The following is a 13,277-nucleotide window of genomic DNA, read 5'->3' on the forward strand; positions in this document are numbered from 1 at the left end:
AATGGATAAGGAAGCTGTGGTACATATACACCATGGAATATTACTCAGCCATTAAAAAGAATTCATTTGAATCAGTTCTAATGAGATGGATGAAACTGGAGCTCACTCAATTACTTTAAAGGAGACTCAAACAGTGCTGTTGGCTACAGTATTTCTTCTGCCTTTCAGAATAGGTAATTGATGCCTCCCAGCACAATGGGCTCTTAAGAACTTATTTTTTTTTTTCCCTTCTATCACAGATGACTCCAGGCGAGATCAAATTCTCTGTTCATGTGGAATCTGTCCTGAATCGTGTACCTCAGCCAGAGTACCGTCAGCTTCTGGTTGAAGCCATCCTTGTCCTCACCATGATGGCAGACATTGAGATTCATAGTATTGGAAGCATAATTGCTGTGGAGAAAATAGTGCATATTGCCAATGACTTGTTTCTTCAAGAACAGGTAGGCAAACCTGTTGTTTTCTCAAAGGGAAATGTCTGATATTAACTCTTCAAGAAGCCAAGGTCGCTTTCTTTGCCATCTTCCTCATAGCTCTTTTCTAGGCCTCCTTTGTAGTGGCTCTGACCTCTATCTGTTTGAGAACTAGGCTGTGGGATGACCTCTGTCTTTTACCATGTCTTGTGGTTGTGTTAGATGGTAAAGTTGCCTGGAACTCAGGAGGCTTTTATGCTTTTTGTCATATTACATACTACTTTTATCACACTACTTTTTGTAGTGATAAGGACTTAAGAAGAAACCATTGGGTAGTGTATCCTTTCTGGACTATTAAGGAAAAGAGAAGATTTGATTTAGGTTTGTTTTGTTTTTGCTTTTTTTTCTTACCTATAAGAAAATATTAAAGTACAATGTTTAATTCTGCATTTTCTTATTTTTCTTATTAAATCTTACTTCAGAAAATTAACCACATTTAAAAATGCAAACTACTAAAAGCTTTCCAGATGTTTCCTAGATTAAAAGTAGGAACACATAAAGTGAGGGGCATGTGCTCTTGTCAATAGAACAGTTTCCAAAACATGTAATCAGTGTTTCATTCTTTTAGGCCCTGGGAATGTGGATGCAAAGGAAATTAAAAGCTTCTGTAGGACGTTTCAAAGATTTCACAAGACAGTCCTAATTTTAAATACTCTGACTGCTATTTATTATATCAGAAAATGTGATCCTTTTTAGGCATTGACTCTAGCTTGGAAAGCTTGTGATCCATTTGAATTAAATCAATTTAGAAAGAAAAGAAATAATGGTCAAATACAAGATAAAATAATACATGCTGAGTGGCTTCCCTGATGGTCCAGTGATTAAGACTCCATGCTCCCAATGCAGGGGGCACTAGTTCAATCCCTGCTTGGGGAACTAAGATCCCATACGGCATGGCCAAACAAGAATAATAATAATACATGCTGAATCAGTAGTACTAGAAGGATGCAGACCAAAGTTCCTCTAGGGTGATTTGTAAGTTTTAACTTTTGACTCTTAATGAACAAAACTCTAATTACCTATTATATTGAGCTTTCAAAAATTCTAAACAATTATTACTTTTAAAATAATTCATATGATTTGGAGATCTAGTGAAAAATGAATGTATAGAAACCCATAGCCACTATTTTGAGTATAACCCTGATCCCTTGCTGTCTAAACAGCCTAAGATCCAACTAGTTGGTGATGGGGAGGAGGCTCTGAGTTATTCTAATCAGGACTTTAATTAGTAGGATTAGTAATTTTTCCTTTCCCCTGTGTTTTCCCATCCTTAAAAACCAAACAGAAAACCCTCGGTGCAGATGATATCATGTTGGCAAAGGATCCTGCGTCTGGCATCTGTACTCTTCTGTATGACAGTGCGCCCAGCGGCAGGTTTGGCACCATGACCTACCTCTCCAAGGCAGCAGCCACCTATGTGCAGGAGTTCCTGCCCCACAGCATCTGTGCCATGCAGTGAGGCCTCTAGGCCTGGCTGCTGGGAGCCTTTTGACAGTTGGTTCCTGCCTCGTCGATTATGCATGGAACTGAAATATGGCCTGATCACTCCAACCCTGTCCCTTGCCAACCCATCCCCCCAGAGAAGAGCAAACTTTTCTGATAAAATAACTGCTTTAGAAGATGTGAACCCTTGCTTGGAGGCATCTGCTCACCCAGGCTCTTCATTGCGAGCCTTCATTCTTTCATGGTTTATAAAAGTGTGTGTTTTTATTCTCTAGATCTGTTACAAACTTAGTTTTCTAACTCCTGCTTGGGGAGCAGATGTTAATAATAACTTATTTCTGAAGTTTGATTTTTCTTATGTGTGGTTTCATTGTGTAAATGAGTGGTGGGTGCATTGGGACATTATTTCAAGTGAATAAACCCTCAATTGTTGGATTTTATGCTCCTATAAGTTGGAAATTATCTATTCTAAGTGCCTTTTTGGGGGGAAAGAGTACCAGATCATAATTTTCTTCTTCACTCACATGCTGCCTCATGCTGAATGATGAATTCCTTTCTGTGCACACTTAGTCTATGCTTTTGCCTTCTCTGTATCTATATACATAATTCTTATTCTCCTTTTGGTAAAATATCAAGAAATTGCAAGTTCAGTGTGTATATTTAAGAATTTCAGTATTAACACTTAAAATCACATTTAATAAAGATTGCTGGTACTCAAAGATGTATGTGTAGCAGAAAATGCAGAATAACCCAGAGAAATGGATCCAGGGGCCCAATTTCAGAAAGGAGAGTGGAAGAAGAGAAGATGTCTGGGGAGAGTCTTACACCTAGGGAATGGAGAAGGAATCAGATGGGTTAGTGTCTTGAAGAAAGCCTTGTACACTAATCCATGCCTTTGAAGAGTGGGCCAGCACACGTCACAGATAATAATTGAAGCCTCTATCTTTGGTGAACAGGGATCCAGCAATCCAATCTATAGCTGCTTCACTGAGTACTCTTTCTCTGTGCTCACCTGGCCTTTGTCTCATTCACATACTCACTTTCTACAGCATCTACCCCCTCCAACTCCCTGACCTCCTATATACTTTTAAACTCATTCACTTGCATTTTTACTTCCTGGTTCTATTGTTCATATCTGTGTATATCTTGATATCTGTGGGCATATATCTGTCTCTTGAAAACACCTACATTTGTATGTATGCTGAAGCATACAAGGGAACTTTTTCTGAATGTAAGTAGTTTTGATATGTCTGTATATCTATTAATATCTTTACCCATGTTTGACGAACTGTGTAAGTATGTAAATATGAGTGCTGTGTGTGGGAGAGGTATGTGACTGTGGTCTCAGGCTGACACACAAAAGATAATGGAGGACTCCTTGAGTCCTCTTCCTTAGTCTCACATTTAGGTAGCCATTGAAGAATGTTTCTCCTAACTTTCTGTTTTAGTTCAAGGCTACTATAACAAAATACCATAGACAGGGTGGCTTAAAGAACAAACATTTACTTCTGATAGTTTTGAGGGCTGAGAGGTTCAAGACCAAAGTACCAGCAGATTCAGTGTCTGGGGAGGGCCCTCTTTCTGGTTTGCAGCTGGCTGCCTTCTTTCTGTATCCTCACACGGCACAGAGTGAGTAAGCTCTGGGCTCTTCCTCTTTTTATAAGGGCACCAAGCCTGCCATGCAGACTCTACCTGATTACCTCCCAAAGGCTCCCATCTCCAAATACCATCACATGGGGGGACTGAGACTTCAAGATAGGAATTTTGAAGAGATGCAGACATACAGTCCATAGCATTTTCCTTCTCCCGTAAAGTACTGATTTACCTATTTGCATTCAGATAACTTCCTACTTCAATCCCCTATTTTCCGTCAGATTTTTTCAGGTTTTTCTCCAAGAATGGGGATGGCGGGCTCTCTAAATAATTGTAACATTACCAGTGACAATATTATGAGTACACGTGAATAAATGAACATAGTAGGGTGATAGTAAAACAGATAGTGGAAACAAAGGATGGCCAACCTTTTCAGTATTTCTCTTACAGGAAATGGAAACACATGGTAAGTATCTTTCTGATTACATGATTTTCTGGTCACATATAAAGAAAATTTACACCCTTTTCTGAAACTATACTTTTGGCAATGCCAAAGAATGCTCAAACTACCTCACAATTGCACTCATCTTACACGCTAGTAAAGTAATGCTCAAAATTCTCCAAGCCAGACTTCAATAGTATGTGAACCGTGAACTTCCAGATGTTCAACCTGGTTATAGAAAAGGCAGAGGAACCAGAGATCAAATTGCCAACATCTGTTGGATTATCGAAAAAGCAAGAGAGTTCCAGAAAAACATCTATTTCTGCTTTATTGACTATGCCAAAGCCTTTGACTGTGTGGATCACCACAAACTGTGGAAAATTCTTAAAGAGATGGGAATACCAGACCACCTCACCTGCCTCTTAAGAAGTTTGTACGCAGGTCAGGAAGCCACAGACTGGTTCCAAATAGGGAAAGGAGTATGTCAAGGCTGTATATTGTCACCCTGCTTATTTAACTTCTATGCAGAGTACACCATGAGAAATGCTGGGCTGAATGAAGCACAAGCTGGAATCAAGATTGCTGGGAGAAATACCAATAATCTCAGATATGCAGATGACACCACCCTTATGGCAGAAAGTGAAAAAGAACTAAAGAGCATCTTGATGAGAGTGAAAGAGGAGAGTGAAAAAGTTGGCTTCAAGCTCAACATTCAGAAAACTTAGATCATTGCATCAGGTCCCATCACTGCATGGTAAATAGATGGGGAAACAGTGGAAACAGTGACAGACTTTATTATTTTGGGCTCCAAAATCACTGCAGATGGTGACTGCAGCCATGAAATTAAAAGATGTTTACTCCTTGGAAGGAAAGTTATGACCAACCTAGATAGCATATTAAAAAGCAGAGACATTACTTTGCCAACAAAGGTCCATCTAGTCAAGGCTATGGTTTTTCCAGTAGTCATGTATGGATGTAAGAGTTGGACTATAAAGAAAGTTGAGCACCGAAGAATTGATGCTTTTGAACTGTGGTGTTGGAGAAGACTCTTGAGAGTCCCTTGGACTGCAAGGAGATCCAACCAGTCCATCCTAAGGGAAATCAGTCCTGAATATTCATTGGAAGGACTGATGTTGAAGCTGAAACTCCAATATTTTGGCCACCTGATGCAAGGAACTGACCCATTTGAAAAGCCCCTGATGCTGGGAAAGATCAAAAGCGGGAGGAGAAGGGATGAGATGGTTGGATGGCATCACCAACTCAATGGACATGAGTTTGAGTAAACTCCAGAAGCTAGTGATGGACAGGGAGGCCTGACGTGCTGCGGTCCATGGAGTCACAAAGAGTCGGACACGACTGAGCAGCTGAACTGAACTGAACTGAAACTATTTGTCTTTTCACTGGATGCAAGTGTACCCCAGGCATGGGGAGTACATCTGAAGTAGCACATTTGAGCATCACCACTAGCTCCCACACAAATTTACCTGAACTAACATGATGGCTACATTTCTCTGGGTTTATGAGGTTATCTATCACTATGCATCCCATACAGAGCTACTTCACTTTTAAAGCAACTGTTTAGAAAACTTGATTCATATTTTGTTCATTTTTAAGTATGCAACACTAAAAAACACATTAGACTTTTTTAAAGCACTTATGTTTTGAAAATAGAATAAAAAATTAGAATTTCCAATTAAATTATGTCTGGTGCCAATGTGCAAAGTCTCATGTGTTTCTGTGATTGGAGTTTATTTCATGGCTCTATTTTACACACTGTAGGTATGCAGTACAGTCAAAGCTCATTAATTGGGTCAAAGTAGGATAATATTAATACATAAATCATATTATAAATTATATAATATGTAATATATGTAAAGAAATGCAGTTTTATTATTCACATGCACAACTACTTAAACTACGCTCACTAAATTTAAACCAGCTTATTGATATTGTCAGGAAACCTGTTCTGATGAATAAGACTAATTTTTGCTCAACATTACATTTGTGTGCAGGTGGTTCCCCTGCACTACTAGAAGATACCTAAAAACTGTTCACTCTCCTAAATGTTATAAATATTTGGCAGAATCTTGTTTCTGCTACTCATTAGCCTTTTGTATAACAAGAGAGGGTTTATCCAGCAAGGATATCTGCAGTCCCATCCTGGTTAGTTGGGTTATACTACATTCTGAGAATTTAATGCAGCCGGTGGGTCAAAAGTTGTTATTACTCTTAAAAAATCCTTTTTTTACTTACCAAATACCTAGTACCTGTACTAATGCAATGGAGATAAACACAGTGTTTTTTCATATTTAGTATTCATTTCCTATTAAACTTGAGTGGCCTTAGGTCTTGGTTTGTTCAGGACAGTCCCCATTTATGCCTGTTGTCCTGGTGTAATTATTAATAGCACTCTCTGACATTAAAAGTGTCCCAGTTTGGACGGTATGGTCACCCTATATTTAGCAGAAGTCTGATTTCTCTTAAGGCTAGGCCTAAAAGCCAAAGACCTGTTCTCAAACTAGTAATAGTACTCATGCAGTAGTGATATATGGGTAAAGATAACAGTGGGGTGGAGACTTCCCCCAAATTAAGAAATATTTGGCATAATAGCTCTTAAAGCAAATAATAATCACTATTTGAGTGCTTACCAAATGCCAGACATTGTTATACAGGCACTTGGCATGGACTGTCTTTTTTTTAATTGGAGAGCAATTGCTTTACAATTTTGTATTGGTTTCTGCTGGACAACCATGTGAATCAGCCATAATTATACATATATCCCCTCCCACTTGAACCTCCTTCCCACCCCCCTATCCCACCCCTCTAGGTTGTCACAGAGTACCAGGTTGAGCTCCCTGTGTTCTACAGTAACTTCCCACTAGGTATCTATTTTACCTATGGTAATCTATATGTTTCAATGCTATTCTCTCAGTTCGCCCTACACTCTCCTTCACCCACTGTGTCCAAGAGTCTGTTCTCTATGTCTGCATCTCTACTGGCATGAACCATCTTATTCTGTCTTCATAATTACCACGTAAGATAGAAATTGTTGTCATACCCATCTTACATATGATGGAACTGAGGCACTGAGCATTATAAGCAAGTTGTTGAAGATCAAGCAGCCAGGAAGTGGTAGAACTGGGATCTAAGCCAGTCTGACTCTAGAATTCGCATTCTCAACAATGACCCTTTCCAAGGAAAAGGCATGAGGAAATGGTGTGAAAACTAGGGTCATTTGGTTCAGTACAATTGAGGCATCAGTGGGCATATCATAAAATGCACAAAAAGGTTGCCCAGAGGGGTAGTGACTTCTTAATGTATTTGCTTTCCCTTCTCCCTGCTTCTGCCAGCAAGTAAAGGCAGAGAAGATCATCAAAAGAAGCAGCACAGACTATCATGACCTTGCTAGTTCAAAAACTACCTTTAACAAAAGTGCCTAAGGAAAGGGAGTCAAGGAACTTATCCAGGGTCACCACACTAAGTTAACTGTGGAGCCAAGAAGATTCAATCTATTTCCTCTGACTTCAAATCCTCCGACTGCAAATCTGGTGCTTTAGGAAAGGTTTTCTTCTTGAGTTAAGGATCATAGAAGTATTAGGCATGTGGAAAGTTGAGGTTGGTACCTGTGGCATGATTTGTGCTCTATCCTAATCATGAATAAGGGTGCAACCTCCCTGTGGGATTTGCGGCAGGAATATGCTACCAGTTTCAGATCCCCAAGCAACAATTTATCCTTTTCCATTTTGCAACATTGTATGCCAAACAAGGATACTGTTTCCAGTTTAGAAGCAATGCTCCCCCTTGTTGAAGTGTTCAGCTACCTATTGCTAGAACTTTAAGAACACATGGAACAATCCATTTTCACCTCAAATAGAGTCCAGATTTTAGATTCTCACTTAGCCAGTCTGTATTCTGCCATCATCTTTCCACTTCCTACCCATAAAAGCACTAGACAAGTTCTATTTCCTTCTTGTACTGCCAACCTGTCATGACCTCACCTTTTAGTCAACTCCTACAGTCCCATAGACTCCTTTCTCTGTGTAGACATGTGCATTTCTCTCTTACCCTAAAAAAATATACTAGGCTCTGATATCTCCCTGGGTTGAAATACTAATTCCTTCCTTTCACAATCAAAATTCTTCTAAAAGGAAGCTACACTTGACTGCATTGGCTTCACTCATTAACCCCTTGCTATCTGGCTTCCTTCCCTACCTTGTGTATTTTTCATAGAGCACCAGTGAACCCCTAATGGCAAAAAGGGTTGTTGTTTTTTTTTTAACCCTTTTGTGATACATGACATTGTTACCACGTCTCCTTGTAACTCTCTCATCCCTTGATTTCTGTAAAACTGTACTAGTTCTCACTCAACTGATCCTTTTTTGTCTCCTTTTTGTCATCTTTCTCTCCTAACTCCCCAAAACAGGCATTTCCCAAATTATTCTCTTCTTCTTAGCTCAAAGATTTTCATCATGGTGTGGGGCAGGTTTCAAAAAGTAACATAATCTGATTTGCATGTTTTATGAAGCTCATCCAGACAAAGAATAGATTGGAAGTCAACAAGAGTGGAAGTCAAAACCAGTTAGATATTGCAGGAAGTCCAAGTGAGAGATGACAATGCCAGGACTGGGATGGTAGCAGTGCAGAGGAGAGAAGTGGATATATTTAGGATGTGTCTTGAAGGTAAAGCCAATGGATATTGATAGACTGGATTTAGGAGTCAGAGAAAAGGAGGGAATACAAATAACTCCCAGGTTTCTGGCTTAGGCAACTAGATAGATGTTGGTATCTTTACTGAGCTATGAAAGATGAGGAAGGGGTGGCAAAGACTTGGATAGGAAAATCGGGAGTGTGGTTTGAAAATGTTAACTTAGATATGACATTTAGACATCTATAGATGATATGACAATTAGATACTGGAGAAAGCCATGTTCCCTTGGCTATCTCAGCCACTATTATGACTTTAGCTATCGCTTATGTATGAGGGAAAATAAAATGGGTTAAGCACCTGCCCTCCCGAGTTCTTCCTCCTAATTTCCCTGTTCCTTATATTGATACTACTGACATTCTCTTCATACAGACTTTTAAGAATTTTCAGTGACTCTCCTCCATCGCCTTCTCACACCAATATCCACATAATAGTAGTAAGGAAGTCCTGTTGAACCTACCCTATGCACTATTTCTTTCTCTCTGTTTCCATTAACCCTTCCCAAGTTTAAATTATCATTACTTAGGAATTCCCTGGCAGTCCAGTGGTTAGGACTCCACCCTTCCACTGCAGGGGGCACAGGTTTCAGCCCTGGTCAGGAAAGAAAGCCCACATGTCACATGGTACAGCCAAACAAACAAAAAGCAAAACAAAACATAAATCATTGTTACTTGTTATCTGAACCATTGCAGCACTCCCACTGCCTATAGAATATCTAATCAATATCTAATATTCCCTACATACTACTGTTATAGCAATCTTTCATTTTAAGTTTTCTGTTTAAATGTCTCTCTGTTTCCCACAGGGTGAAGTTTATTTTCTTTAGCCTGGTATTCAAAACACTTCATGAGCCAGCCCCTTCAGCTAAACTAACCTAGAAATGTTTTCCTTTTTGTTTTTGCATATGCTGTTGATTCTAGTCAGCCTGCCCCTCCCCTGGCTCTCTTCTTCACCAGGTAAAATCCCATCTATTTGCTAGGACCCTCTCAGATGCCATTGAGTAAGAACCCTAGTTTGCCATTTACTAAGCACCAGTTTTTGAGTACTTAATGCTTATTAATTAAATAACCTAAGCAATCCTACATTCATTATCTGACTCTGCACTGCTTATGGTTTCTTGTGTATCTGTCTCATCTCTACAAAAATGCAAATCCCTGAGACAAGAGATCAGATTATAATTCATCCTGAGGGTTGAATCCTCAGCTATACTGTACACTTAGTTGATGTCAGATAAAGTTTGATGAATGATAGAATGATTGCAGAACTTTGAAGTAGTTTCTATGGGAAGATACAAAAGAAGCATAAGAGCTTACATTCTAGCTAAAGAATACATAGCAGGAGAAAAAAATCCAGATTTCCTGCTTTTCTGCTTGAAAGTGTGTGACTTTGAATAGTTACTTGGAAGTGTATAAATTTTAAGTTATTTTCTCTCTCTAAACTACATTTGTAAAATGGGTGTATTACAGCCTCTTTTATAGGACTGTTGCAAGGATGAAATGAGATAATATATCCAAGTGCATATCACAATAATTGATAAATGTTTAATATCCTTAAAGAAAGTAAGGATATTGGATTGTCTGAGAGGTGTTAGTAAAGTCAGTTCATGTTGATATGAGAGTTGGGGACTTGGACATTGGCTAGTTTCCATCAGATAATAGGAACCTCCAGGAACCTGGAAATACTGGTGGTAATTCTAAAACTGCTTCAGCATAAAATAGTTTTTATGAACCCTCACATTAAACATAAAATATTTCCCTAACCCTTGTATAGCTGCAAAGACAAAAGGAAGAAAGGAAGAGGAGCTACAGTTTCCAACATCATCGAGAGTATCTTACTCCACATCAGTTTTCAAAGAGTGATTTGACGTTATTGCTTGATTGGAATCTACCAAGCAATTTACAGAATACCAGGCAGCCTCTTGAGAAAGTAGTACCAGCTTTGCCAGAGTAAATTATTGGGATTGTTAACTTTTACATGGACACGGACAGATAATAATGAAAAGCAGTAAACCAAGTTCGCACAGAATTTTCTGTGTAAATTTTTTAAACCGTTGGTACCATTAATTAATCCCGCAACAAAAAAAGTCCGTCTGAGGCAGTTGGGTGGTCCTGGGCTCTTAGTGGCCACATTGTGTCCGTCTTTAGATATTAATGTCGGTGTATTCGCAGATTGAGGCAATTCATAAAGCGTTGAGACTGTTTTGAGGTTTTCTTTCTTTTTCGGTTTTTTTTTTTTTTTTTTTTAAGTGCTAAATCTCAAATTCGCGGCTATTTTACTAATTAACCCCCGCTCTTCCGCTACTCAAATCCCTCGAAACTACATCTCCCATCATGCTCGGAAGTTGGTTTGACCTCATCTCAAATGGCCCCGTAGGGCAACAAGGATGGTTAATTTTGACTGTGCTAAATTGTACCATAAAATATCGGCCCTAGTTGGCAGCTATTTGGACTTTTATTTCTCCCGACCTCCCGTTTTTGAACTGTAGTCACTAAATGAAGGGGTTCTGGCCTGAGGAGGCCCATGCATTCCTCCAATTGGATGGGGAGCGAGACCAGTGCCACTGGCGATCTCGAGACTAGGAGGGAATGTTGACCAAGGAGCACCGCTGCGGCCGATCAGTTGGAGCAGGAACCCGAGCCCAAGCTGAGTCCGAAAAAAGCCGGATCCGGACGGTGGCTCCGAAACGGCTGTAAGTGGAAGATGGAGGAGTCGGAGGAACCGGCGGACGGTGGGCAGTCGCTGCCCCCAGTTTACATTTACAGTCCCGAGTATGTTAGCATGTGCGACTCCCTGGCCAAAGTCCCCAAACGGGTAAGAAAGATTGGGGTGATCGCCGTAAGTTTTGGGGGTGGGGTAAGGGGCCGTTGGACGAGAGGGCATTAGGAAGCGAAGAGGACACAGGGCTGGGGAAAATCAGCAGAAATTTGAACACCTGTACCAGGTGATGGAGGAAGTGTTCCTTTAGAGAGTTTCCTAAGAACGCAGCTGGGCGTCCAATGGACAGGTGGGGGTGGGATGGAGGTGCGGGGGAGGGGATCGCACGGAGGGGATGGGGTCTCTACTGTCAGGGATCCCCAAAGTGGATAAGAAGCTAAGGGAGAAGTGTTCCATCACCTCCATAAGGCCCGATAGCTTTCGCCTTAGTGATTTGAGTTTTGGGGGTGAGGGAACAGTGAACGTGAGGGCATTAGGAAGCGAAGAGGACACAGGGCTAGGGGAAATCTTCAACAGAAATTTGAACAGTTGTACCAGGTGATGGAGGAAGTGTTCCCTTTAAGAGTTTCCGGAGAGCGCAGCTGGGCGTCCAACGGACAGGTGGGGGTGGGATGGAGGTGCGGGGGAGGTGATCGCACGGAGGAGATGGTGTCTCTACTGCCAGGGATCCCCAAAGGGGAGAAGAAGCGGAGGGAGAAAAGTGTTCCATCACCTCCGTAAGACCTGGTAGCTTTCGCCTTAGTGATTTAAATACAATGTATCTGTATTATCTAAAGTGCTTTGTAAACTGTTAAATAAAAAGAAGGGAGGGGAGTTAAAAGTTAGTTTCTTTGTTTGGGATGATTAAGTCGATGGGATTTCTCTGAATTAAAACATGTAAGAGACCATTTCTGTCTTTATCCCCTTTTTTTGCTGATGTTTTTAGGCCAGTATGGTACATTCCTTGATTGAAGCATATGCACTGCATAAGCAAATGAGGTAAGTTGTGTTTTGAACAGGACCCTGAACCCATGTGTTCATAGCCTTAATGTCCTGCTTCACCGGTGGGGCTAATTAGTGAGAGAATGGTACTTTTTAAAAAAGTTTTCTCTTTTTTGTGTGTGTGATACACAGTGTTGGTAATCGGCCTGTAGCCTAATAAAAGCTCTTGAAGAATTAAGAAAACTCAAAAAAAAAGTGCTTGAAGCAGTTAAGAAATAGGTCTTTATTGCTGGGAGGGAAATATCCTAGGGATGGGTATTTTGTGGAGGTTTGGGGGTTAGAACATATAGGTACTAAAACCTATCTGATAAAAAATACCTTCAGCTGGGAGATGGTCTGGTTTGCTTGCTTTTTTTTCCCCCAAGCCAGATCTGAGAGTATGGATTCAATTTAAGACTTTTAGGCACACCATTACCACCACCAAACTTAAATGATGAGCCTAGAGACAGTCAAAACCAAAGGAAATTCCTGGAATGAAGGCCAGAATTCAGCACAGAGCTAAGTGCTTCTTTAAAAAAAAAAAAACTGAACTTGCTGTTTGTCATTATAAGAGTAAATATAACCCTGACACTTGTAGGGGTATTTCTGACATTCCCTGGCCAATTAGGTGAGCATGTCTATGCTGGCTAGTGTGATAGGCTTCGTTTATCTCCCAAATGGTAGTGTAAATTTTATCCTTATTATTAACAAAATCATTTATTGAGTATCTTCTTTATGAATGTTTTTCAACCATTTTTTAGCCTATATGTTTGGTAAATAGAGAAACTACTTGCCTTTCATGAAACTATTTAGCATTTAAAAATTAATTTAAGACAGGCAAGAAATCAAATAAAAATAAAACTGTCTTTCTTGTTAAGTAGGGAGGCTTTTAGTAAGGATTTGTTAAGAGGAAGAGTGGGGACTTCTCTGGTGGCTCAGATGGTAAAGA

General features: G+C 40.1%; 2 protein-coding genes across 2 annotated transcripts in view; both read left to right on the top strand.

The window, feature by feature from the left end:
* The window catches only part of LOC122435473 (histone deacetylase 8-like), a 26,028-nt gene that overhangs the window by 5,574 nt on the left and 7,177 nt on the right, over window positions 1-13,277 (top strand). The window lies entirely within an intron of this gene.
* On the top strand, window positions 223-2,364 carry LOC122435474 (phosphorylase b kinase regulatory subunit alpha, skeletal muscle isoform-like). Its single transcript, XM_043459679.1, has 2 exons — window positions 223-440; window positions 1,756-2,364. Exons 1-2 carry the CDS (start codon window positions 240-242, stop codon window positions 1,927-1,929), a joined length of 375 nt encoding a protein of 124 aa, XP_043315614.1. The 5' UTR covers window positions 223-239; the 3' UTR covers window positions 1,930-2,364.

The sequence above is a fragment of the Cervus canadensis genome, chromosome X (assembly GCF_019320065.1).
Source record: "Cervus canadensis isolate Bull #8, Minnesota chromosome X, ASM1932006v1, whole genome shotgun sequence".
Classification (NCBI taxonomy): Eukaryota; Metazoa; Chordata; class Mammalia; order Artiodactyla; family Cervidae; genus Cervus; species Cervus canadensis.